We start from the raw sequence: 26892 nt of genomic DNA, 5'->3' as shown, positions 1-26892 counted from the left end.
CCCAAGGAGCATACAAGTAGGTTAGTCACCATCAGTCACACGACTGACCTGGAGCAGGTTGTCAGGCCACCTGGTGGTGGCTTCAGTACTCTACTAACAAGTTCAAGCTTATTTTGAGTGAACCAATTGTTGTAACTGAATCATTTGCAGAGTTGTTTGGCTGTTTTGACGCTTCATTTCTTATTAACTTTACAGTTAACTGTAAAGCTTTGTTGGCTTTCTGAATGTTTTCCTGATAAGGGAAATGATAATCATCATCATCATCTTCCTGCTTCTGTGAGGGGGCAAAGTCAGGGTTCTGGCTCTGGTAGGCTAAACAGGACTCCTGCAACTGATGTATGTGACCTAGTAGTTGGAGCCATCTCAGTGAGATAGCTTCAGGGAGCCACCAAGGGGATCCTCGAAGAAAAACAAGTACCCTGTAACTGCTTGAGGAAAATGGTAACCCTAACATGAATAAGACAAGCAATCATTGCCCTAGGGTAACTACCCTATCAGTGAAGTGCCCAACCATGCTCTAACTGGGCCTGCCCTTTGCTTCACACTTTCAGCTAAGTTGTGTTTGAAAACTTGCCCTATTTGGGTCCACTATTGTTGTTCATTTCTGCTTCATGATTATTTTTCTCCAATGCATATCATGTGTGCCCTGGCTTTGTACATTGTATCCTCCCAAACCCAGGTTTCTCTGTAAATAGATCCCTATAAAGATTGAACTAAATCCTTATCTTCAAAATTTGTATTTATAAAAAAATTCTAATGGGAAACATACTGAAATCTGGATTGTCTGTTCATCAGAAATTGTAATTAATATCAAATCATACTTTCCTGGAGGGGTCTGCCCCACAGAAGCTTCTTGATAGTACAACTTGGTAATAACCAAGTATTGAGGAATGTACCAGGGCTTCTGAGGTGCTATGAGTGCATTTCAGAGAATTTGAGGCTTTCAAAGAGGCACAGAAGCAGCCTGGTGATTGGAGATCACCACAGAACTGAGTAAGAAACCCACTAGAAAACCAGTGTGGTCAAAAACAAGCAACTGCTTGGAAAAAATTGTAACCCTGATAATGAAAACAATTGTTAATGCACTGAAATTTTCTGCCATGATAATATGGCTGCCAGTCACCAGATGGCAGTATAGGTGACCCAGGGTATTGGCCAGCCAGCCACTTTAAAGACAAGTGGTGTTGGACCTGTTCCATACTGTGACAGGGCTTAGTATTGTTCCATATTATGCTTCACATGCATGACCGGTGCTACCCACCTTAAATGTGCCCAATGTTGACAGTTTACACAGGCTGTTGTGGCCAGGGTTTAAAAGCCATGTTTATCTTCCTTAGTGACTAGCTTACATAGCTTTATTGAGGGGTTCAGCAGCATTCTCTATGAACTGCCTCCCTTTGAAACATCTCATTTCTGGGTAGTACATGGACTTTATCCTATCTGCTAGGTCAGTTGATAGAGTGCTAGTTTCTAGCAGTGTGCTAGTGTGTTTCTTGCATCACACTTGATTTCTGAGCTGTCTTATCTAAAACTTTGGCAGATGGTGTTTAGGTTGCTTGAATGATTGTCATTGTCCTGCATGGCTTATTTCTTCCCTTACCGAGTGATTATAAGGTCGGGAGTTGGTGTCAGCACTGCCTAAACTCATACTCATCGCTCAGTGTGACTCCTCATCCACTGACAGTTCTCTCCTTAGAAACTGTGCTTGGCAGTTTTCTAGAGTACAAGTTGGTGCTCCTGGTCTCTGACAGCAATTTCATTGCACATTTGCTTCCTCCATCACTCAGCCTGTTGGGCTCAGAACTCCTTTCACCCATGGGTTTATAATGTTTGTCGCCATTGGACTTCTGCTGTTACAGAGCTACCCTCTCAGTAAGCGGCTTACCGGGAATGGCTGCAGCTGCTGGATTGACTCCCAGTTCTATCTTTAGCAGCCCCTTCCTGACCTAGGAGGTGGGGCAGTCGATCCCTTTTTGTTCTTTGAGGAGGAAGTTGAGTGGTTGGTGTTGAATCCTTGTGCCAAATTTCCTTCTTCACTTTACTCTTCATCTCCTCTTGAGAGGACTTTCTCTGGCATTTGTTTGCTTAGCTTATAAGTTTTACATTCGTTAGGGCAGTGAAGTGGATTCTAACTGTGAGCCAGCAAGTTCCAGCAGATGTTGGCTTGTGGGGCTACTTTGGGGACTCCCCTACCTGGCTCATTGGCAGAGGTGGCAAGGCCTTGTATCAGTTATATGTCCCCTCTGTTTCTATGGGATGTTTTGGTGGGGTTTAGTGTTCCCATTGGTCAGGGCTTTTCAAGATAACATGTCCTCTTCCTGTAGGTTCTCAAGTGTCTGGAGGGGTTGTTGGCTCCTTGGTTACCCTTTTACCGTCTGTTTGTCTGTTGAGACCCCTGAGGGTTTATTCCACAGCATGAATGTTTATTCTTATCCCATGTTGCAGTTTGAGCTAACTTCCTCCTCTTCCTCCTCCTCCATGAATGCATTTGTGGGTTCTGGTTAGCAGCCTGGATTCACTTTGCTTCTGAGAGTTTCCTTCATCTCATCTTCCTCCAGGTGTGGCACAAGTGGACTTTCTTTGGTTCCTGCTCGGGAACCTGAACCTCACTGTAGAGATTAACCCCTTAAACTGCGCATGGCGTATATATACGCCATGAGTAACATGTCCCACGGTGCGCATGGCGTATATATACGCCATAGGGGTGTCAGGCACGATTCAAATGGCCTGCGGCTATATAGGGTTCACATTAGCTTCCTCAGGGCTCTTGTAAACAGACGCCATTTAAAAAAAAAAAATGGGCACTACTCTCTGGTGTGAGAGCCACAGTATTGTTGGAGCAACCAAGGCTGGTGCACGCAGCATGAGTGAACAGCATTGCTGTTCAGCTTGTGACCACAGCATCGCCGAAAAATGTCAAAATAAATATATAACTGCTATTATTTAGCGATGACAGTATTACAGAGGACCCCTGACTGATAAAAATGACCAGGATTGTGATAATAGCTGGATTGTTGTAATAATTAGCGCTGTGGGAGGAGTGATGCTGAGGGACGGAGGGAGATAGCATCGTTTACTGACTGTGTGGTCACCTGTTACTGTCTGCATTCACCATACCAGCTCAGTGGTTCTCTTTGGTGAACACAAATATTGATACTTATATATAATGTGTGTATTAGTGTAATAACAGCAAAAGGATTATGTTGGGAGGAGCCATTTGGGTGACGGAGGTGACGTCGTCTGCATGATTTGTCTGGCTGTGTAGAGGGTGGCCACTATGCTCTTTAGGCATTCTACAAGCTTAGGTGTACTGTTACGGTGCATAAAATATGCAGATATTTACATATAATATGTGTATATAGTGTAATAACACTGCAAACAGTATTGTTGGGGGAGAAAGTTTAGTGTGTGTGACCTTGAATGAGTGAGGGAGCCGCCAGCTGACTGTGTGTAGAGACGACCCTTAGTGCCTGAACTAACTATATCAGCTTAGTTGTACAGTTGTGATGAACAAAACATATAAATACTTATATATAACGTCTGTACATAGTGAGATAACACCATTAACAGGATTGTTGAGGGAGAAAGTTTAGTGCGTGTGACCTAGAATGAGTGAGGGAGCCGCCAGCTGACTGTGTGTATAGCGACGACTCTTAGTGCCTGAACTAACTATATCAGCTTAGTTGTACAGTTGTGGTGAACAAAACATGTAGATACTTATATATAACGTCTGTATATTGTGAATAAAGTATAAAACAGGATGGTGGGAGGAGAAAGTGGGCGAGTGAGGCGATGTTGAGAGAATGGCAACGAATGGCTGGCTGGTGTGTGGCGGTCACTCCTCGTTGCTTTTCGACTCACAATACCAACTTAGTGGTTCGTTATGGTAACCAAAACATGCAGATACTTATATATAACCTGTGTATAGAGTGTAATATCAGCAAAACTATTTGTTTATTGTTTTATGAACATAATAATTGAATCACTAATATGCACAGCATAATTTTGAGTACAGCGATGGTTCACACATTTTATTATATAAATATATCACACTGCACACTAATGAATAATATTACTGCAAAAAAGAATAAAAAAAAATCAGAGACATTGAAATAATTAGGTGATAATATCTTTGTGGCAATTCCCACCTGTCAGCTCGGGTGACGCTGACCAGCTCTGACAACCGCTCTGTCAACGTCCACTTTTTGCCAGACTTCCTCGACCTATTGCGCCCTAAGTATGTGACCTACGATTTTTTCCCCCCGTTCTCAGGGAACACAAATTAACATTTTTAGAAGACGAAATAATTTTATAGAATTTTTTTTTCTTGTGCACAGGGGTGTAAATCTCATCAGGACCCCTTAGCAGCTTAAGGGTTAACTTTCCTTTGTGTATGAGGCATCTACTTAGTCCTATCTTGAGGTTATCTTGAGATGATTTCGGGGCTTTTTAGTGTCCCCGCGGCCCGGTCTTCGACCAGGCCTCCACCCCCAGGAAGCAGCCTGAGACAGCTGACTAACACCCAGGTACCTATTTACTGCTAGGTAACAGGGGCATAGGGTGAAAGAAACTCTGCCCATTGTTTCTCGCCGGCGCCTGGGATCGAACCCAGGACCACAGGATCACAAGTCCCGCGTGCTGTCCGCTCGGCCGACCGAGTCCCTAGTACAAGATTCTGGCTGGAAGTGAATCCCTTGTTTTCTTAGGACAAATAACAATGCTTTTCTGTAATCAGGCACTGGACTGGAATGAGGTCACCTTAGTTTTTCATATTTTTCTATTAGGTTCTTCCTTGAAGGTAATCAGTTGTGCCTTGAAAGGCAAATCTATCTTTTATTGCTTAATTTGTCTGCACTGCTAATGGTAATGGACCATGAAGTGTGTGTTATCATGGCAGATGTTCTCCTGGTCTATGTTGTGCAGCATAGGCCTAGGCCAGAAAGGAACATTTCATTATACGCATTTTTGGACCTAAAAAAGCAGGAAACATTATGCCCCATTTAGGGATGAATGTATGGCTTACAATAAATTTCTCTCTTATTTTGATGTTAAAATAGATAAAAGCCAATATATTTACAGTGTTATATTATTTTTTGTGCAGGATGTGAAGGGAACAGATATGGAGAACAGCGTCTATTTGGGTCCTTGGGATGGGGAGCATTGGTAATTGTTGCTGGTGCTTTGATTGACTATGCATCTGCTGGCAACTCTGAGAAGGACTACACTCCAGCATTTGTGCTTAGTTTTGCCATACTTTTCCTTGATCTTGTTGCAGCCAGTCGCCTTCAGGTAAGCAAAATTTTTTTAAAAGATAAGACCATTGATTTCTGTAGTATTTTGATGAGTGTTCAGATGTAAATTAGTTACTGCAGTTAGTAAATTAGTTGTTTTGCATGCAATACAGACGACATTGTTTTGCATCTGTTTCTCACTATGGTAGCAAAACTCATAAGTGGTTCACTATAAATGCATAACTCAGTAAAATACTGGAATCTTTTAAGTCTGTTTTAAAATTACAACAACTCTGTTACAGTTACTGTAGTTTATTAACTTTCCTCCTGATGTAAGTTTGACACTTAGGACATTGTACACAAACATTATACAGTGGAACCTTGGGGAGCAAACATCTCTCTTTACACATTTTTCGGGTTACAAATTCAATTTCTTTGGAAAATTTGAATTGGGTTATGAACGTTGCCTCACCTTGCGACTTTGTTGGTATACATATGGAGCGACTGAGTGCGTGGTTCCTGGTGCCCCGGTGACCTCGCTTAAGTTTACCAGTGTCACCCGTCTAGTGACGCTCACACTTGTATATTGTATTTGGGAAGACACCAGGATAGGTGGTGGGGGGGACTGGATGGATGGTGGGGGGACTGGATGGATTGTGGGGGGGGGGGTTGACTGGGTGGATGTATGGTGGAGGGACTGGGTGGATGTATGGTGGAGGGACTGGGTGGATGTATGGTGGAGGGACTGGGTGGATGTATGGTGGGGGGGGGCTGGATAAATGGATGGTGGGGGGACTGGATGGACGGATGTTGGGAGAACCAGGTGGATGGATAGTAAGGGGGTTAACTGGATGGATGGATGGTGGGGGGGGGGGACTGGATGGATGGCGAGAGGGGAACTAGATGGATGGATGATGAGGGAGGAACTGGATGGATGGATGGTGAGGGGGAATTGCTGGATGGATAGTGAGGGGACTGGATGGATGGTGATGGGAATGGATGGATGTAGGGGGGCCTGATGGCTGAGTGAACAGTACTCGGGATTCGTAGTCCTAAGGTTCCGGGTTTGATCCCAGGCGAAGGGGGAAACAAATGGGCAACGTTTCTTTCACCCTGATGCACTTGTTCACCTAGTAGTAAATAGATACCTGGGATTTAGGCATCTGCTACGGACTTCTTCTTGTGGATGTGTAACAAAAAACCAGCGTTGAATGTAATGAAATTCCACATTCTAGGTGAGACCCGGAGGCTTCCCTGGAGCTATTCAAGCTGATAAGGAACCATTAGACTTAGGCATCAGTCAGTGTGAATGGAGTTCTTATGTCTACCAGGGACCACGAGTCAGAACCTGGTCCCTCAGAGAGGCATAAGGAACAATGGCGTATAGAATTGCATATGTAATTTGGAGCTTTCTGTGTCTGCCATCGACCAGGTCAGGCACCCAGAAAGGTAAGCATCCCAAAACAAACCCCTATTCTGGTTGAAACTTCTACTGGGAAAGTCAAACTTGTAGACAGAATCCCCCCAAAGAATAACGAGCAAACGAGCATGATGTCATCAGGTGTTGGGCCGCCGTCTGCACAGCTCCCCCCTTCCCGGGAGAGAGAAAGTGGAGCCCCAGGGGGAGTTGGTAGACCCCTAATGCCGGCTACCAACACCAGTTCAGAGGCTGGATGTCAAAAACACACACACAAAAAAAAATGCTAACTGGAGGGAGAGATGCCGGGGAGCCTCCAGGGTCCCACCCAGAAAATGGCATTTCATTACATTCAACGCTGGTTTTCTGGAGGAAGCCCCTTTCGCTCCCCGGAGCTACTTGCCACAAGACGAAAACAAGAGGGACTTACCCAGGAGGCGGTCGGCACTCGCTCCTCAAAGCGAAGTAGAGACAACTGGCTGCAACCGCCGACCCAAAGCGACACAGGCCCAACTAGGCCCAGGAACATTGACCAGATAGCATGCAGCCAGGACCCTGTTCGACTGCCAAAAATGCTGCGCCCGAATGTCAGTCCAAGATATGTTATTGAAGACGGCAGCAAGAGCAGCAAACTTACAAACATCGTGGGCACGGAGATAGACCGCAGGGTGGCTAGACCTAATAACCCTGGGGATGACCTGGGAGACCCAACCCCTGGAACAGAGAAGAAGGGAAACCGGATCAACCCAAAGTGCGTCCCTGGGCACAGAAGCCGTGGCGTGCAAATAACAGCGAAGAGCCGCAACTGGACACAACACATGATGCACCCCTGGCTTAACCTACCAAGCATCATCAACCCAAGGATCCCTCCGGAAAGCAGCCGTCTCATTCTTTACCGGAAAAGAAGGAAACAGTTGCAAATGAACAAATCTATCACCAGAGCCAAAAGAGCAGAAACTTCCTGACCCGATCCCCAGAGGCTAATGCCAACAGGAGAAGAGCCTTGGAGAAACAATCCTGAACCGAAGGGGCCACTACAAACCAAGGGGAAGAGAAATAAGAGATGTCCAACGACCAGGACAGGGCATGAGCAGGCCGGAGGTGAAACAACGCTTGAGACAGCTTGCAAAAAGGTACAGAAGTAACATCGATGCCAAAAGGAAGCTGCAGCAGCTCCGCCATCACCACACGATACAAGGTGACAGTATTCGGCATAAGATGACAGTCCTGAAACAGCTACAAAAGAAAGTACAAGGCCACCTTAACAGAAAGCGAAGTACACCTACAAAGAGATAAAAAGAAATGGAAGGACCACCAGGAAACTTCATACTGCCACTGAGACGAAGCACACGGGTGGGACACCATGAACAAAGCTGCCTGATCATCATACAGATGGTGATAGACTCGAGTCAAAAATACCAGACATGAAGACTCGAGGAGAAGATCGAACCAGCCACGTATTGGACCGGACCAATAAGAGAGGCGGAGCCACGGAAACCTCTGGGTTTGGACACCGAGCAAGCATGGTGTTGAGTTCGGCACCGAGCTGAAGCACCCCCTTCCTCCTTCTCGGGGAGGGGGAGGGGAGGAGCTGTGTAGACGGCGGCGCAACACGCAATGATGTCATGCTAGTTTCGAATTCGGCTCGGTGACACTGAGCAAGCAGCGTCTGAAACCAAAGCTAGGTTGGCGTCAAGGGGGGCCAAGAGGACCACTCTTCCTTGGTAAGTCTCCAAGCGAGCCAGGACCTGGAGCAACAGCTGAACCGGGGGAAGAGGTACAGTTAACCACACCTCGATCAGTCCTGCCAAAAAACATCGACCCCAACAGCCTCGCTGTTGGGGAAGTGCACCACATATACCGGGAAATGCCTTGACCATGCCAAGGCGAAGTGGTCCACCTCCGGGAGCCCGTACGTCTGGTTGAGCCAACTAAATGAGTCGGCGTTGACCGTCCATTCCGTGGACAGGGGAATGAACCGAGAGAGGCCGTCCACCAAGATGTTGGACACCCCTGAACGTGAACTGCCAGGAGAACCAAACCCCGAGAACTCAGCAGACGTGTCACCCGAAGCGACCAGTCCCAAAGAGCCAAGGACCGCATCGAACCCCCACGAGTCAGGAAATGAACTACTGGGGAGCAGTCCGAATGAAGCCTGTGTATTAACCGATACGAACTCATTGCTATTGTAATAACGGATGCTCTACCAATCTTGTAAGTTGAATGCTCAGGTTGTCATACGACACAGTACCATTTGACACAGTATCACATAAGAGACTGGTGCATAAGCTGGAGATGCAGGCAGGAGTGAAAGGGAAGGTACTCTACTGGATAAGGGAGTACCTAAGCAACAGAAGACAGAGAGCCACTGTGAGGGGTGAGGTCTCGGAGTGACGAGATGTCACCAGTAGAGTCCCTCAGGGAACAATTCTTGGACCTATACTGTTCCTGATATATGTAAATGATCTCCCAGAAGGAATAGACTCGTTCCTCTCAATTTTTGCGGACGATGCAAAAATTATGAGAAGGATTAAAATGAAGGAAGATAGTATGAGGATACAACATGACCTAAACAAACTGAATGAATGGTCCAACAAATGGCTACTTAAAGTCCAACCCAAGAAAGTGTAAGGTAATGAAACTAGCGGGAGGAAATAGGAGACCAGACACTGGAAACAGAATGGGAGATGAAGTCCTTCACGAGACGAACAGAGAGAAAGACCTAGGGGTTGATATCACACCAAACCTGTCTCCTAAAGCGCACATCAAAGAATAACATCGGCAGCGTATGCGAGGCTGGCTAACATCAGAACTGCCTTCAGAATCTTTCAGAACCTTGTATATGTAAGGCTAATCCTGGAGTATGCAGCCCCAGCATGGAACCCGTACTTTGTCAAGCACAAGACGAAACTGGAAAAAGTTCAGAGGTATGCCACTAGGCTAGTCCCAGAACTATGAGGCATGAGTTACGAGAAAGGACTGAGTGAACTGCACCTCACGTCGCTGGAAGACAGAAGAGCTCAGGAAGACATGATCACCACATACAAGATTCTCAGGGGAATTGACAGGGTAGACAAGGATGGAAACCGATGACAAGGTTTCGGTAACCTTGTCACTGAAAGCGGTGACAAGGTTACCGCTTTCATCAACGAAAGCGGTAACCTTGACGTCCCACCACAAACCGAGCCAGCAGTGAACCACAGATGAATCGGGAAGTGCTAATACGCATCCTGGAGGTCCAGGGACACCAAGCGCCCAGCTCCAACGGAAGACGGACCTGGAACACAGTAGTCATCCGAAAGGAGGAGCAATAAACCCACAGGTTCAGATGAGATAAGTCCAAAATGAACCGGAGGTCTGCATAGTCCCGTTTCGGGACCGGAAACTGGCGGGAGATCCACTTGAGGGATGAGAACGTTTCGACCATGCCCAAGCGAACCCACTTCGAGATGACTTGACAGAGCACAGGAGAAGATGCCTGCCCTGCCAGCCCTGAACCCCCCAAAGGAGGAGGAACCACCCAACGCCACCACAGGCTGCACGAAACAACCCGAAAGGCCCACGAATCGTGGGACCAGGCGCGAGCAAAAAGAGCGAGCCTCCCCCTCACCACCCCGTCACTGCGACGAACTGCAAAAGGGCCGACGCACCTTACAAGCACCCAAACGGCGCAAAGAGTGATCCCCGCGCCGAACAGAAAGACGGCACCGAAGGCTGTGCCGGTGCCTAACCTGACACCATTGGCCTACCACGAGAGAAAGAACCCCGAGTCCCTGCCACGACCCTGCCTGGATGCACAACCCCAACGAGCCCCCCGGAGGACCAACAATTCCGACATAGGACAGCAACTAGCCGAAGCTGCCTGCAGATACTGCATCACCGCAGACTCTGCAAACAGCAATGTATAAAAGGGGGAAGACACTCTTAAGCGCCAGGGCCCAGGCGGATTCCAAGGAAGAAGCGAGCACCGCTTGCTGGCACACGAGCCGAGAAAGAAAAAACACAAAACTGCATCCCTCAGGAAGCGGCGCAAACAGCTTCAACAGCGCAGATGATGCACGTGCCGCCGAAGGGAATGCACCAGACCCAGAGGTGGCCCCAAGCTCCTCCACATCCACCGCAAGCCAGTCCAAAGACAGCTCAATGAGGGAGAAGAACCGCAGGGCCGCAGCCAACAGGCTCTGCATACGCAAGTCCTCCACGACCAATGCAGCCGTAAGGGAAGGAAGTTAAGCTTAGCTTAAGGGAAGCGTAAGGGAAGGAAGCTAAGCTTAGCTGCCAACACCCACACATGGTGTCAGCAAGGCGGACAGCCCGCCTGCTTTCATACCTCTCACTGTATTTCCCACTTCTATACTTCCCTTCACCTATGCCTCTCCTTCCTCTTTACTCTCCCCCCCCCCCCCCCCCCCCCAAAAAAAAAAAAGGGGGAGGGGAAGGAACCTGCACATGAAGCTACATCACACCATCCCGCGGAAGGGCAGGGACGAACAAGCACTCGTTGAAATGCTCAAATGCACCCCCACACCCACCCCCCCTTCCCCTCAAGAAAACCTGCAATGCCGTCTGAGCCTCCCACCACTCAAGCATGCAGGACCGAAAAAACATATGTCATGCCTCCAAACAGAAGAAAGGGCAGTCTGCCAACCAGGACGCCTCCGGAACTTTGTAACGAATGCTGGTTACATATGCAGTAAGGACACGAAGATCCATACACAAAGAAACGTGAATCCATCACGAAAGCAAAATCTGGGTTGCGGAGGAGGGGCATCTCGCTGCAAGGGCATCTGGCACCCACTGGGACTTGACTCGAGAAGCCGGAAACCTCCAGAAAGAGGTAACCAAAGAACCATCAGGGTCACGGAACCGAACCAGGGGAGGGGTAGATGCCAAATCCAACTTGTACAAGGAGGGAGTAAAAGAGAATCCCACACCCTGTAACACCGAGCCTTGCTCCAAGGGTACAAAAACCTAAGCGGGGTTCAACGAGGCCCAAGGTCCCCATGTCAACCCCTCCCCCGCCCCAGGAACCTCACCCCGAGGGTCCAGGAGCGAGCCGTCCTCCACACCCCCTGCCTGTAAAGAAAAGGCAGGAGCATCTGAAAAAGCATAAATGAAGGGGGCCCACTGGTCAGACCCAGAAGCTCCGGCAGGAGGACCAGGCTCGAATGCCTCCGCCGCCACCCTGGAAGGGGACTCCCCTGAGACTGCCCGAGTCTCAACACCAACTAAACCCTGCCCTGACTCCGAACCACTCAGATGCTTTGGAGCCGGAAGCAACAGGGGTGGAATCGGATGGACAACAGAAGGAGAAAGACAAGGGGGGGCAGAGGACAAAACCAGAGCCGAAGCGACGCCCACCCCCAAGTTCGGGTCCCTAAAACCAAAACGGGGCTAGCTTGAGTGAACTGGAGCACATACAGGCAACAAACGTTGCACGGCCCCAGACCAAAGGAATCACTGACCCAACAGTCATGGCAGAGGCACGACCAGTGATTGTCCCCTAGAGACAAGGAGGCAGAGCAACCTTGCGACTTGCACGAAGTGAGAGGGGGCTCAAGGGTCACATCCATCGGACCACGGAGCCCCCGTGGGGTTTCCCAGGGCCCTTAGCCTTATTAACACGCTAAGGGAAGCCTAGGCAGGGTACTGGGAACCGGCGCCCAAGACTACCAAACAATCAGCTAATAGCTGAATCCCTGGGACGTGTCCACTTACGGGTGCCTAGCAAATGGTACGACCAACCACACACAAACTGAGAATAGATATAATGATAGATATTTACACCCAAACACAGAAGGGGCAACCACCAAGGCAGACCCCCTCGCCAGGTAGAAAACAAAAACAAAAGCAAAACCCTGCAAGAGGACAACGTACCCAGGTGGAACAGAGCCAGTCGCTGTAAGAGGTGAAAACTAGCTGTGCAGTACCCCGCGCCCCTACCAGGGGCGAAAACTACCCATACCCAGAGGCAAACACGGGCAACAAAGACCCCAATTGACTCCAAGGGTGACCAAGTACCGAGCAGTAAAAGACACAGCAGGGGTAGATCCCGAGGTGACTTGTGGAATGGCCCCCCAAGCCCTAAGGGTAGTACTTACAGGGCACCTGGGGAAGGTGGCCCTAGGTGCATGCAGTCCGAGTACCGAAGAATATTACTCTTGGCTCACACACCACCAGTAGAGACAGTCCACGCCACAAGGCACAAAATTTGTGACAAATTGCTGGAGCCAGAGGCACAAGACCACGCCAGTAGCACATCAGTCTGAGAACTGAAGGGTGGATCGCCAGCGTGGGGGTCTGGGGCTTGCCCTTCCCTCTCCCGGGGAAGGGGGGGGGGGTGCAGACAGCGGCGCAGCGACATGATGACATCATGCTCATTTGCTAATTTTCTTTTGGGGAGTTCTGTCCACTCGTTCGGCTTTCGGTAGCTATAGTTCCACGAGAATAGCGGTTTGTTTTGGGGCGCCTACCTTTCTGGGTGCCAGACCCAGTCGATGGCAGACATAGAATGCTCCCAACCACACAGGGGTTTCAATAGGCAATTGCTCCTCATGCCTCTCTTGAGGGGGCCAGGTTCTGGCTCATGATCCCTGGTAGGAAATAACTCCGTGCACATTGGCTGATGCCAGAAAGTTATACATATCCATTCAACCCTGATAGCTCCAGGGAGCCAACAGGGCTCCCCCCCAGAAAGTCACATGTAACACAAACAAGGAGCAATGGGTTTTAAGTTCAACAAGCCACAGTGTAGGACTGGGAACAGGAGATGCTTTTCACCCACAAAGTTATAAACCCATGGAACTGCCTACCCGCTGAAGCCGTAAATGCCAAAACTCGCTTAAATTTAAAAGCACAACTGGAAAAGATCATCAAGGCGCAACCCGTTCTCGCAAATTTAATAAGTCAATATTGACTTATTAAATATGTGCATAGGTGACATACTTAACATAATAGATACCCTTAAAAAGATTCATAGAAAACACCGACCTTACCTAACCTTGTTAGTATCTTAAGATAAGCATCTTATTGCTTCGTAATTACAATTATTACCTAACCTATAATAGGTATAGGTTAAGTAATAATTGTAATTACGAAGCAATAAGATGCTTATCTTAAGATACTAACAAGGTTAGGTAAGGTCGGTGTTTTCTATGAATCTTTTTAAGGGTATCTATTATGTTTAGTATATCACCTATGCACGTAGATAATAAGTCAATATTGACTTTACGAATTTGCGAGAACGGGTTGCAAGGCAAATGGGGGAACCTTTGACAAGCTGCCAGCTTCCTGTCCTCATTGAGGCCACTAATGTTAGTGGCCCACGGGTAAATTCAGGTAAATATGAGTTGAGAATTACTTGAAAAACTGTCCATAACATTTTTGAAACAAAACTTTGAATATGTAGCAATTGTATGGTGTCCATATCTTAACACTTTCGCGCTTTCCAGTAGACGTGAGTCGGCACCAATATTTTAAGCACACCGCACTCGTGCCCCTCGGGGGCGTCACGAGCAAAAATATTTGTATAAAATCCATTTATTATCCGATCAACTTGGGAATAGTATACAAATGTTTGCCATGAAATTTATGTTTTCTCTAATAGCCGAACAGCTTATAAAAGAAAATGGCGTGGCAGTGAATCATCGTGGTAAAACAATTGTATTATTGACACGACGAGTGTAATCGACGTAGTTTTTATATATGTTGCCGGTCGAACGCATCCTTATGTGACCTTTAATACTTATGTTCTTATAGAACATTCTATTGCGAGCACATTGGTACAAAAATGAAATACATACATCGACAAATAATGTCAGGACAGTGAATTGAATATACAGTACACTTTTCAAAGCGAGTTTCGCCGATATGCTGCAGCGGGTAACACTTCGGCCACTTCCCACACTGTTTTGGGTGGGCTACGACATTGAATCTATATTTATATGCATATGTCCGTGTAGAGAATTTTATTGCGATTACAATGATACCACAATTAGCGATGTAGGACAACTGTAGGCTTCGCAACCATTAAGAGAGTGGAAACATTTTGTTGCTGTTTGGCGCTCTTGGCGAGTGATCTGAATAGTTTTTTATTTGGTGTTGATAGTCCTTATGCTTGGGCGGCATTTTATAGGTATGCTCTTATAGACAATTTCATTGCGAACACAGTGATACCAAATTTAAATACGTGCGCCTTCAATTATTGTCAGGACAGTAAAAAGAGTGTACACTTTTTCGGTCTTACCACGTAGGCGCGCGGAGAGCCGAAAGCATCTAGGGTATTATTTTTTTTTGAACGCCGAGAGTGCGAAAGTGTTAAGAAGCACATCAGTAAACAAGAAAGGTACAAAGACATGTGATTAAATGGATTCTGGACTGAAAGATGAACTATAAGGTGGAGTAAAATATGTCAAAGGTAGAAGATAGGATGAAAAGAGGAGATATGATCACCACATACAAAATAATGACGAACTAACACTGTTGACAACGAGGATTTTTCTGGGGGGAGTCCCGTCGGCTCCCCGGAGCTATACCAGGCTGATATGCTAATGTCAGACTTTGGCATCAGTCATGTGTATGGAGTTCTTAGGGCCTACCGGGGACCACGGCCAGAACCTGGCCCCCTCAGAGAGGCAAGGGGAGCAATAGCCTATAGAAGCCCCTGTGTGGTTGGAAGCATTCTATGTCTGCCATCGACCGGGTCAAACATCCAGAAAGGTAAGCGTCCCAAAACTGGTGAAAATATTGCTACCAAAAGCCGAACTAGTGGATAGAACTCCTCAACAGAAAACAAGGAAACTAGTATGACATCACACGTCACCGCGCTGCTTTTTGCGCAGCTCCCCCCTCCCTGGGAGGGGGAAGGGGGAGCCCCAGATCTCTCACGCTGGCTATCCACCCATCAGTTCTTCGGCTGATGCTAAAGGCACCGGTTGTGTGCTCCGGCTCCAGTAGTTGTTTCAGCACTGTACCTAGAGTGTGGTGTCTGTCTTCTAGGTGGTGCATGAGCCGGAGTGAGTCTACAGTACTCGGGCTGCATGCGCCTAGGGTTACCTTCCCTAGGTGCACTGTAAGTACTGCCCTTGGGGCTTGGGGCTACCTTCCACAAGTTCCTTGGGTTCTGCTTCTGCTAGGCCGTTTACTGTTTGGTCGCCCTTTGTGTGATAGGGGATTCTGTCTACCTTGTTCGCCTTAGGGTAAGGGGCAGTTTGCACTGGTAGGGGCGCAGGGTACTGCGCAGCTTGTTTTCACCAATCATAGCGGGCAGCTCTGTTCCGCCAGGGTACGCTGTCCTCTTGCGGGGTTTTCTGTTTCTTTTTGTTGGTCTGCCTGGTGGGGGGGATCTGCCTTTGATTCTTGCCCCCCTTTGTACTGGGTTCTCTTCCTTCTTCCGGTGATTCCCCCCTGCTAGGTCCCCTTGAGTGTACATGTCCCAGGGGTTCAGTTCTTAGAAAGTTGTTTGGTAGTCTTGGGCGCCGGTTTGCAGTACCCTGCCTGGGATTACCTGAGCGCGAGTCCTTTTATAGTAAACGCACAGGACCCTGGGAATCCCCTAGACCAGGGGTCTCCAAACTTGTCAATGTAAGGGCCACATTATATATTTCCCATATTTATGCGGGCCGGAGGAATAAAAAATGAAAAAAACAAAAACAAATCAGTGCCAGTAATTTAATTTCCTCAAATATTAAAGTATAAACATGGAAAAATTAAAACATATCTTTTTGGAAAAAATCAGGGTAAACTAAATAGATTCCTGCCTTTAGTTTTATGCAACCAAATTAGTGTGACGAATGATACTGTCGTTTTGACTTCAAAATTTCATTAAAATCAGGTTCCAGATTAGATGAGCCAATTGTAAGAATTGATTTCAAGTGATCATCAGACAAATTTGCTCGATAGTTAGATTTCACATACTTCATTTTGGAAAAAGTTTGTTCACACAAGTAATGTTGAACCAAAAATGGACACAAAACTACAAGCAAACTTTATCAAATTTGGAAACTGATCTGGCTGCAGGCATTTATAAAACTCAATCAGATTTCCTTCTCTATACTTATCTTTCAGTCTGTCATCTGCCTGGAGATCAATAATTTCCATTTGAAATTGAGTTGGAAGATTTTCAGCATTGCAGTCAAATGGATTATGAAAGAGCCTGATTTCATTTGCTTTGGCATCAAGGTCAGCAAATCACTTCTGAAACTGTTTTTTTCAAATCTGAAATTATTTCATTTGCAAATGAAAAAGGAAATTCAACTTTACTTTCTGCATGAAATTTTTCACAACATGGAAAATGAGCAAAATTCTTAACCTTCACCTGGCCTTCAAGTAGCGCAAGTTTTGCTCTGAATGCCTTGACATGAACAAAGTAGTCACTGATCAAATTTGTTTTGCCTTGCAATTTCAGATTCAAGTTATTCATATGACCTGTCATATTCATATGACCTGTCATATTCATATGACCTGTCATATCTGCAAAAAATGCCAATTTCCAAATCCATTCATATTCTGATAATAATGGCTGAGGTTTATTTTTCTCTGTGAGAAATAAATCAATTTCTAATCTGAGCTCAAAGAAATGCAGCAAAACCTTTCCACAACTAAGCCATCTAACTGCTGTATAATAAGGCAAGTTAACAAACTCCGCATCAATTTCTTTCAAGAAATCACGGAACTGGCGATGGTTGAGTGCATGAGATCTAATGAAATTAACCACAGAAACAACAGGTTTCATGACACAAGACATATCAACATATTTTAGGCACAATGCTTGTTGATGGATAAGGCAATGCAGAAAAATGGGTTTTGAGAATCCTCCAACCTCACAAGCTGTTGTAATTTGCCCAACCAAACCCTTCTTTGTCCCAGACATTCTTTCCTCCATCAATTGTCACACACTGCACTTGTTTCCATTCCAGGTTATATTCTGTCATAGTTTTACTTACTTCATTGAAAATGTCCTCTCCAGTTGTTGTGGTGTGCATGCTGTGAACTGATGCTAATTCTTGGCTCACATTAAATTCACTATCAACACCACGAATGAATACTAAGAGCTGAGAAGTATCACACACATCAGTTGATTCATCCAACGCAAGAGAATACCAACAAAATCTTTTTGTTTTTTCCTTTATTTACCGAATTATGTCGCCTCCTAAATCTTCAATTCTACGAGCAACAGTATTTGACCCAAGACTTATCATTTTGAAGAGGTTTACTTTTTCTGGACATACCTCTCCTGCTGCTTCCACTATACACTCTTTTATGATACTACCATCAGTGAAAGGTTTTCCTTTTTTAGCCAACACATAGGCAACTTTGTAACTGGCTCTAGTTGAATTTTCATTTTCAGATTTTTTCTTACTGAAAACAGCTTGTTGAGAATGCAGACTGTGCTGAAATGATTCAAACTTTTTAGTGCGTTCTGCTCCTGTGATGTGAGAATAACTTGAGCCATGTTTAGATTCATAGTGCCGACGAATATTGTATTCCTTCAGAACAGCAACACTGTCTCTACATATTATGCATAAAGCTTTATCATTTGCTATCACAAAAAAGTACTTTATCTTCCATTCGTCATTGAGCCGACGGCACTCACTGTCCACTTTTCTTTTCTTTATCTTTTCCATATCTGAAAACATAAGGGTAAAATAAATGAAATAAATTCTACAGGAAAAAAACAGCTTGTATGTGGTGTTAAAAAGCATAGCATATTATTATAAAGTGGTAAATATTATGGCAACAGCTTTCGTTGATAAACTTAATGGTTACCATTTTAACTATTTTAAACATGCAATATTTTTGGCTACAATAGTATTATTGCTATTTTGTATAACTAAGATAAAGGCATTGTCAAAGTACAGAGAAAAGAATATTGTACAGTGTTTGTGCTCCCTGAAACGGAAGCAGCGAAGCCCTACTCGCCCTCCATCCCCACAATATACAGTTATACACAACTGATTGGTTGTAATGCACAACACATACCTACCAGTATTAGTATCTGTGCGTCACACTATCGAGAGAGAGGAAAAATGACTCGGGTTGAGCGCCACCAGTCAGCAGCCCCAGCTTTGAATAATTCTGCGATGCCATTCGTACGATAATTATTTTTTCAAGACCACCACACAGGGATTTGTTTGGAGGGCCGGATGTGGCCCGCGGGCCATAGTTTGGAGACCCCTGCCCTAGACCTAAGGGAAGTGTGGGCCCGATGGATGTGGCCCCGGAGTTTCCCCTAGCTTTGTGCGAGTTAGAGGGTTGCTCTGTCCCCTTGTCTCAGGGTGACTCTCCTTGTTTTGCCTCCATCTGCTGCCTGTGGGGTCGGTGACATCTTCGGCCCTGAGTCCTGCGAGTTTTGTTGCCTGTTTGTGATTCAGTTATCCTGTCTTATGCTGACTATGTGGGTACAGGCAGTACGAGCGTTGTGCGTTACATTTCGATGGCAACGCGCTAGGTTGTTTGCTCCCCGGAAGCCCCGAGGCTGCCCCATTTTGGTTGGTAGCCTTGTCGGGTCCCCCCTCCCCTTCCTCCCTGCATCCAGGTCCTTACCGTCTGTGGGTTCGGGGTCGGGGCGGGGCTTCCATGGTTTTGAGACTCGGTTGGTCTCGGGGAATTTCCCTTACAGGGTAGTGACGGGGACATTCGAGCCTGTTCCTCCAGCTGTGTTGTATGAGTCTGCCAGTGGGCTCCCTTCCTTGGAGATTTTCACAGCTGCTCCGGTTTTTTCTTGTGAGGCTGGGGCTTTGGGGGGGACAGCTCGGCCCTGAGGCCTGCAGTGTGGGTTCCCGGCTCGTGCCTGCTTCCACGGGCGGTGCTCCCGGTTTTCTCGGCTGTGGGTCCACGATACCCTGTCCACCTCCGGCGAATCCATTGTCATAGACTTGTGTCGTGACCCTTCCGTGCCTATGAGTTGGTGCGGTCTGGTGTCTCCTTCGTCCAGACGCTGTTTTGTTTTAGGGTGTATATACGTATTTGAGAACATAGAACATACAAACAGGGGTGCCTTCAGAGGGGGCTATTGGCTCATACATGGCAGCTCTTGTTTCTAACCACCCAATTCAGTTGTCAGATCACAGGTGACTGCAGGAGGCCTCTTGGCCCGTATGAGGCAGCTCCTAACTATACTCATCCTGCCCCTCTCCTATGCATGTCCAACCATGCTTGAGTTTCGGGGCCCCACCTCCACCTTGTTCCAAGGTGCAAGGTGGAGGTTCCTGTTCAGTGGTACATGTTCCTGTGTCAAAGGTGTTATGTACTCACCTATTTGTGCTTTCCTAATTGTGCTTGCAGGGTTGAGCTCTGGCTCTTTGGTCCTGCCTCTCAACTGTCAATCAACTGACATACAGATTCGTGAGCCTTCCTGGGCTCTATCTTCTCTACATTTGAAACTGTGTGTAGGGTCAGTCTCCACCACATCAATGCCTAATGCATTCGATCTGTTAACTACTCTGACACTGCATGAGTTCTTTCTAACGTCTCTGTGGCTTGTTTGGGTACTCGGTTTCTACTTGTGACCCCCTTGTTCGCATGCCACTCGTGTTAAACAGTTTATCTTTATCTACCCTGTCAATTCCTCTGGGAATGATGTGATTTTTGCTGTGGTTTAGATACTGTGGCTGAATGTGGGAGTATGGTCGTGGCATTTTGTTCGGCCCTTCAGTGCTTCTTTCCGGGGCCTTTCTTGTTTGGGTTCTTTGTTGCCATGATTTGGATCCCTCATTCCTTGCCGGTCTTGTTGTACCAGGCTTAGCTTTTCCATGTTCATTGGATTCTCTGTACTACCCTCATTGTCCTTGCTGGAGATGAGCTTTGGCTCTTCGTCTCGCCTCTCACCTGTCATTCGATTTCTGTTCAGGTTCCGGAGCCTACTGGGCTCTCTTATCTGCACTTGACGCTGGGTGTGGGGTTGGCCTCCGCCACATTCCTTCCTCATGCATTCCTATTGTCTCCTGCTCTGACACTGGTATGCTTCTTCTATCTTTTATACGGCTCATTTGGGCGTTCAGTTCGCCTTGTTGCCCCCTTTACGTGTGCCCCGTGTATTGGTGGTCATGTCCCCTCTGGATCTTCGGTCTCCTTGGGGCGTGTGGTACATGTCCAGCGGCTTTTGGTGTTGGTCCTGTCCCTTCGTTCCCATTTTCTGCCTGCCTTTCTTTGTTCTTCAGCTTCCTTTTCTCCTCCACGTTGTGTGTTTTGTTTGTGCCTTTTGGCTCCTGTTGCCGGGTTTCGAATCTGGTTCCTGGTCACCGGCCTGTTGGCATTTTCAGAGTCTCACGGTGTCCCTTCTCTGGAGTCTGTTGGGGGTCTTGGTCTCCACCCTCCTGGCGGCTCGCTGGCATTGGGACGTTTTTCAGTACGGCAGACGTTCCATCTCCTTCTTTACCGGCTCAGGTTTCCGGCTCTGCCTGCTCGGTGGTCGCCCCCAAGGTCTTCCCGCGGCTCTGCCTCGAGTTTCGCCTTCTGTTGGTGGTCGAGTGGCTGCGTTGCTGGTGTTCTGCCTGCGTGCTTCTTTTTGGCAGCAGTGTGGGGTATTTTGGCAGTCCTTCCTTTTTCCTTCTGTCCCTTCTTCGGTAGCGTGGTCTTGTCCTTCTCTTATGTGGGTTGGGGGCCATCATTTTGCTGCATACTGTCGCCTCATTTCGTTCGGCGCTGGTGAGCCGCTTCTGTTTGCGTTCGGTGTTTACTTTTGCGCCGTTCAGCACGCTGTCTCGTGCATTGGTTCACCTCCGGCCTGCTCATGCGCCATCTGAGCCGTCCTGGTCGTGGGACTGGGTGCTCTCTCTTTTCTTCTCCTCGATTCTTGTGGCCCCTTCAGTTCCGGTTGGTGTCTCGGGGGCTCTTTTCCTGTTGGTGTTGGCCTCGGGGGTCAAGTTGGTGAGCTTCATGCTCTCCTCCGGCGCTGGGGTTTCTGCTCCTTTGGTCAGGGCAATCGTTTTGTTCCTCTGCGGCCTTCTCCTTCTTTTCTGGCGTAGAATGTGACTGCTGCTTTCGGAAGGATCCCTGGGTTGTTTATGCCTTGTTGGTTTGGCCAGGGGTGCTTCAGGTTTTGTGCCCGGTTGCAGCTCTCCGCCGTTTTTGGCGCTCCGTGGCTTGTGTGTCCGTGGACGCGCTTTGGGTTGATCCGGTTTTCCTTGTTCTCTGTTCGCAGGTGCGGGTCTCCCAGGTCATCCGCAGGGTTATTAAAGCTAGGCGGCCTGCGGCCTCTCCCAGTGCCCATGATGTTCGCAAAATCACGGCTCTTGCTGCTGTTTCTTGGGACTGTGTCTTGGGTGGACTTTCGGGCATGGGGATTTTGGCGGTCATTCTGGGTCCTGGCTGCTCGTTGCCTTGTTCACGTCCTTAGGCCTGGTTGGGCCTGTGTCGCTTTGGGTTGGCAGTTGCAGCCGGTTTTCTCGCTTTGTGTTGAGGTGTGAGTGGTGGCCGCCTCCCGGGTATGTCCCTTAGACCTTCCTTTGTGGGTAGTTAGCTCCAGGAAGCCTACGGGGCTCCCCCCAGAAAACCAGCATTGAATGTAATGAAATGCCATTTTCTGGGTAAGACCCGGAGGCTCCCTGGCAACCCTGCCTCCCTCCAGTCGGCGGTTTTCGCGTGTTTTGACATCCAGCCTCGGAACTGATGGGTGGATAGCCAGCATGAGAGGTCTGGTACTCCCCCTTCCCCCTCCCGGGAAGCGGGGAGCTGCGCAGACAGAGGCACGGTGACGTGTGACATCGTACAAGTTTGCTTGTTTTCTGTTGGGGAGTTCTATCCACTAGTTTGGCTTTTGGTAGCAATTTTAACCAGAATAGGGGATTGTTTTGGAATGCTTACCTTTCTGGATGCGTAACCCGATCGATGGCAGACATAGAATGCTTCCAACCACACGGGAGTTTCTATAGGATATTGCTCCCCTTGCCTCTCTGAGGGGACCAGGTTCTGGCCGTGGTCCCCGGTAGGCCTTAAGAACTCCATACACATGACTGATGCCAAAGTCTGACATTAGTGTATCAGCCTGGTATAGCTCCAGGGAGCCTCTGGGTCTCACCCAGAAAATGGCGTTTCATTACATTCAACGCTGTTTTTTTTAATTAAATTTATAAATAACTTTTCATCTTTTTTTTTTGTAAAGGTTGAGGGCAATGAGCGGATGACTGCAACAGCAGGATCAGTGGCTCGGCTCATGTGCGAACCTCACATTGTGCTCTTTGTTCTCTGCTGCATCATTGTTGGCATGTCTACTGGCATTCTTTGGACTTTCCAGGTATTGTACTTTATACAGTTTATTACTACCTAATACACTATATGCATGCAGTTTGTTTAGATATTATATTGACATTAATGACTTCATTTTACTTATGTGAAATGATAAAAGCATCTAGGCTCACATCTACATGCCCAAATAATATTTAAACAATGTATTTAAATTATAAAATTAATTAAAATATGACATGGCATTATAAGGAGATACATATGACCTGAATTGTATGTGACATTTTATGTAACATTTCTAAACTGGTCCTCTAAGAATCTTCCTGGAGATTATTACACTGGAACCTCAGGGATACCCCAAGCATCAGGCTCCCAAATCTTTCCCAGCCTACTGAGAGCATGTAACAATAGCTTGTCCCCATGCTTCAGCTCCCAAGTGTTTCCCGGTCCACTGAGAGAAAATAACAATTGCTTATCCCTACACGTGGTAGGGAAACATGTGGGGAATCAAAGCTCTAAACCTATCTGATAGACAAAAATAGAACATTGAGTATAATGAAATACCCCTTTTCTAGGGACCCCATAGTTGGCTCCTCCTAAACATGTGCACAGGTACCCCAGGGCCAATACTATATCATGACACACCAAGGACTGCCTCACAGTCTACTGGGAGCAGCAGGTGCCAGAAACTTGCCCCCTCATGGAGATGAGGGAGCTGAGGCTATTATAAACAACACACACTGTGGGAAAAACCTACCAAAAGGGCTGAAAGAGGATAACAAAAGCTCAAAGCACTCATAAGAAATATTTGGTGCAAGCAAATACCAAACTAAACTTAAACTAACCACAAACAAGCAATAAACACACCCTTTTGCTGCCTCCCCTTCCTCTCTCCACCAGATAACAATACTAAGCAACAAAGGGTCTGGCATTTCCCAGCCCTTCAGTCTCAAGCCAGACTAAACACATAAAACCCACAGTTAAGCATGGAAAACAATGTAGGAAAAGAGGAGCTTCTAAGGGGTGCCCAGAAATGTTTATTTCATTGTATGCTGTACTCAAGGCTCTGTTTTTGGGGTGGCTTCCCCTCAGTGACTCCCAAGTGTGTCTTCCTTGTGGCTCCATGAATAAGGAGCTGTGTACCACAATCCTAATCCTGTAAATAAGAACTTGAAAGAAAATATGTTTTGACAAAAGGAAGAAAATCCTTAGGGGACTTACCCATGAATGTTGATTTTTTGAACACCAGACCCAAATGGATTTGGGAAAATACTAAAAACAGAAAATTTAACCCAAATTTACACCAGCAGCAGAGAAGAGGGAAGGCAGGCGATATCCAACCACTAGCATGAAAGGAGCACTAATAGCTGCTAGATCATGGCTATAGACATACTTATTATAGAAAACCACCAGCACAGCAAGCTGAGAGGCAAAAAGATGAAATAGAAAAGAGGTTGACAAGAAGGTTTGCCTTACAACCTCTTAAAGTTTGAGTCAACTGCAGAAGATGTAAATACCAGACATTGGACAAGAAAGCTGCAGAGGCTATAGACCTTCACCTAAAACAAGTAGAAATGTGTGTGGAAAAAGAATAGCAAGGAGTTCAGTGATGAAGGGCCAAGAGGATTCCAACACGTCTGTGTGACACAAGACAAAACCAGACAGCAGCTTGAAATTGAACAGACATTATTAAAATAGTGCCTTGAAACCAATCATTAAGAAAAAAAAATCACCATTAATGAAATAAAATGCCTCTTTTTCTGATATAGCCCCATTGGCTTCCTGAAGCTATCTTGCTGAGATGGATTCCCACTACCAGGTCACATCAGTCACAGGAGTTGTGTGGTCTACCAGGGAGCAGAGCCAGAAACTGGCCCCCCTTCCTCACAGAGGCACCAGGAGTAGGGATTAATATAATCACCCTCACGAACAAAGCCAACAAAGTAATGCAGATAACTGCAAAGTTCATGGAAAATGAAGAATCAAAAAGCCAAATAATTTCACAAACAATTCATTAAAAAAAAATAGGTTCACTCAAAACTAGCTCGAATCCATTTGTACACATGGCCACCACCAGGTAGCCCAAGCTCTCGGTCAACGGCCAGCTGCTGATCAGTCCGGAACTGATGCTCATGGGGATCACGAGCCAGAGCCTGGCCCCCTCAGAGAGGCATGAGGAGCAATGGCCTATAGAAACCCCCATGCGGTTGGAAGCATTCTATGTCTGCCATTGACCGGGTCAGACGCCCAGAAAGGTAAGCATCCCAAAACAAACCCCTATTCTGGTTAAGAAATTGTGACTAAAAGCCAAACTAGTGGACAGAACTCCCCAAACAAAAACGAGCAAACAAGCATGACGTCACCACGTTGCCGCACCACCGTCTGCGCAGCTCCCCCTTCCGCTGACCGGAGGGAGGGAGAGTTGCTGGAAAGCCTCCAGGTCTCACCCAATAAATGGTGTTTCATTACATTTAACACGGGTTTTCTGGGGGGGAGCCCTGTCGGCTCCCCGGAGCTACCTACCCAAAGAGATGGACAAAAAAGGGACGAACCCGGGAGGCGGAAAACACATGCCCGAACCTGAAAGCAAGACAACTGGCAACGCCAAACGACCTCGCAGACAACCTGGGAGACCCGAACCCTGGAATAGGGATGAAGGGAACCCGGGTCAGCGCAAAACGCATCAAGGGCCACAGAGGCCGCGGCACGCAGGCAAAGACCAAGAGCACACCTGGACACACAAAGAAGCACCCCCGGCCAACCAACAAGCACCAACAAACCCCAGGGATCCCTCTGGAAAACAGCCATCCCAACCTCACCAGAAAAGAAGATGTTGTTGATGGTGATGCCTAGCGCGGCTCATGAGCAGGCCGGAGGCGAACAATGCCTGAGACAGCACGTGAAACTGTGCTGCTCGCCCAGGAAAGAACCAATCTGGGTGAGCAGACACCCCACCCGGGAGGAGACCCCCTCCCCAGGACCCCCTTAGGACCAACATTTTTTTTTTTTTTTTTTTTTTTTTTTTTTTTTTTTTTTTTTTTTTTTTTTTTGAGATATATACAAGAGTTGTTACATTCTTGTACAGCCACTAGTACGCGTAGCGTTTCGGGCAAGTCCTTAATCCTATGGTCCCTGGAATACGATCCCCTGCCGCGAAGAATCGTTTTTTCATCCAAGTACACATTTTACTGTTGCGTTAAACAGAGGCTACAGTTAAGGAATTGCGCCCAGTAAATCCTCCCCGGCCAGGATACAAACCCATGACATAGCGCTCGCGGAACGCCAGGCGAGTGTCTTACCACTACACCACGGAGACTGCTAAACATGGCTGATAACGGATGACAACGAGAAGCCGCCGCTTGCCAGAGAGCTGAACCGCCGACTCCGCAAACAGCAAGGACAAAATGGAGACAAAAACTAGGGCCAGGGCCCAGGCAGAGGCCAACAAGGTAGTGAGCACACAGATCCAACATGCAAAGCGAAAAACAGCGCCACAACAACCCGCAGGAGCAGCGCCACCAGCTCCAGCAGGGCAGAATGACGCACGCGTTGCTGAGTAATAGATGAGAACTACCCAGGATGTGTACCGCACTACATAAAAAATGCACTGTCCGGAAAAGGAACACAAAAAAAAGGCCTTAGCCAGAGCCATAATCCTAGCCCCCCCTTCCCTGTCCAAACAATAAGGAACTGAAGGGGCAGGAGTGGGTGATTGGAAATCTACATCTACCAACAGACATTACAACACAGAAGCTGGTAGTGACATACAAGAAGATGAAAGAACTCAGGTCACTTATAACTGAACACTGGGGCTTCTTGAGGTTATCTTGAGATGATTTCGGGGCTTTTAGTGTCCCCGCGGCCCGGTCCTCGACCAGGCCTCCTACCCCCAGGAAGCAGCCCGTGACAGCTGACTAACACCCAGGTACCTATTTACTGCTAGGTAACAGGGGCATAGGGTGAAAGAAACTCTGCCCATTGTTTCTCGCCGGCGCCTGGGATTGAACCCAGGACCACAGGATCACAAGTCCCGCGTGCTGTCCGCTCGGCCGACCGGCTCCC

At 47.3% G+C, this 26892-nt stretch overlaps 2 protein-coding genes across 2 annotated transcripts in view; one reads left to right on the top strand and one right to left on the bottom strand.

Moving 5' to 3' along the window:
- Positions 1-17733, bottom strand: part of LOC123757091 (cartilage acidic protein 1) — a 293121-nt gene extending 275388 nt beyond the window's left edge. The window contains exon 1 of the mRNA XM_069323801.1: positions 17592-17733. The gene's annotated coding sequence lies outside the window, so the exon portion shown is untranslated. The remainder of the gene's footprint in view (positions 1-17591) is intronic.
- Positions 1-26892, top strand: part of Sugb (Sugar baby) — a 94712-nt gene that overhangs the window by 51921 nt on the left and 15899 nt on the right. The window contains exons 8-9 of the mRNA XM_045740790.2: positions 5102-5289; positions 22751-22882. Coding sequence (XP_045596746.1) covers positions 5102-5289; positions 22751-22882 — 320 coding nt within the window. The remainder of the gene's footprint in view (positions 1-5101; positions 5290-22750; positions 22883-26892) is intronic.

The sequence above is a fragment of the Procambarus clarkii genome, chromosome 13 (assembly GCF_040958095.1).
Source record: "Procambarus clarkii isolate CNS0578487 chromosome 13, FALCON_Pclarkii_2.0, whole genome shotgun sequence".
NCBI lineage: Eukaryota > Metazoa > Arthropoda > Malacostraca > Decapoda > Cambaridae > Procambarus > Procambarus clarkii.
Note: the sequence above shows the minus strand (reverse complement) of the source record. Positions and strands in the feature narration are given on the sequence as shown.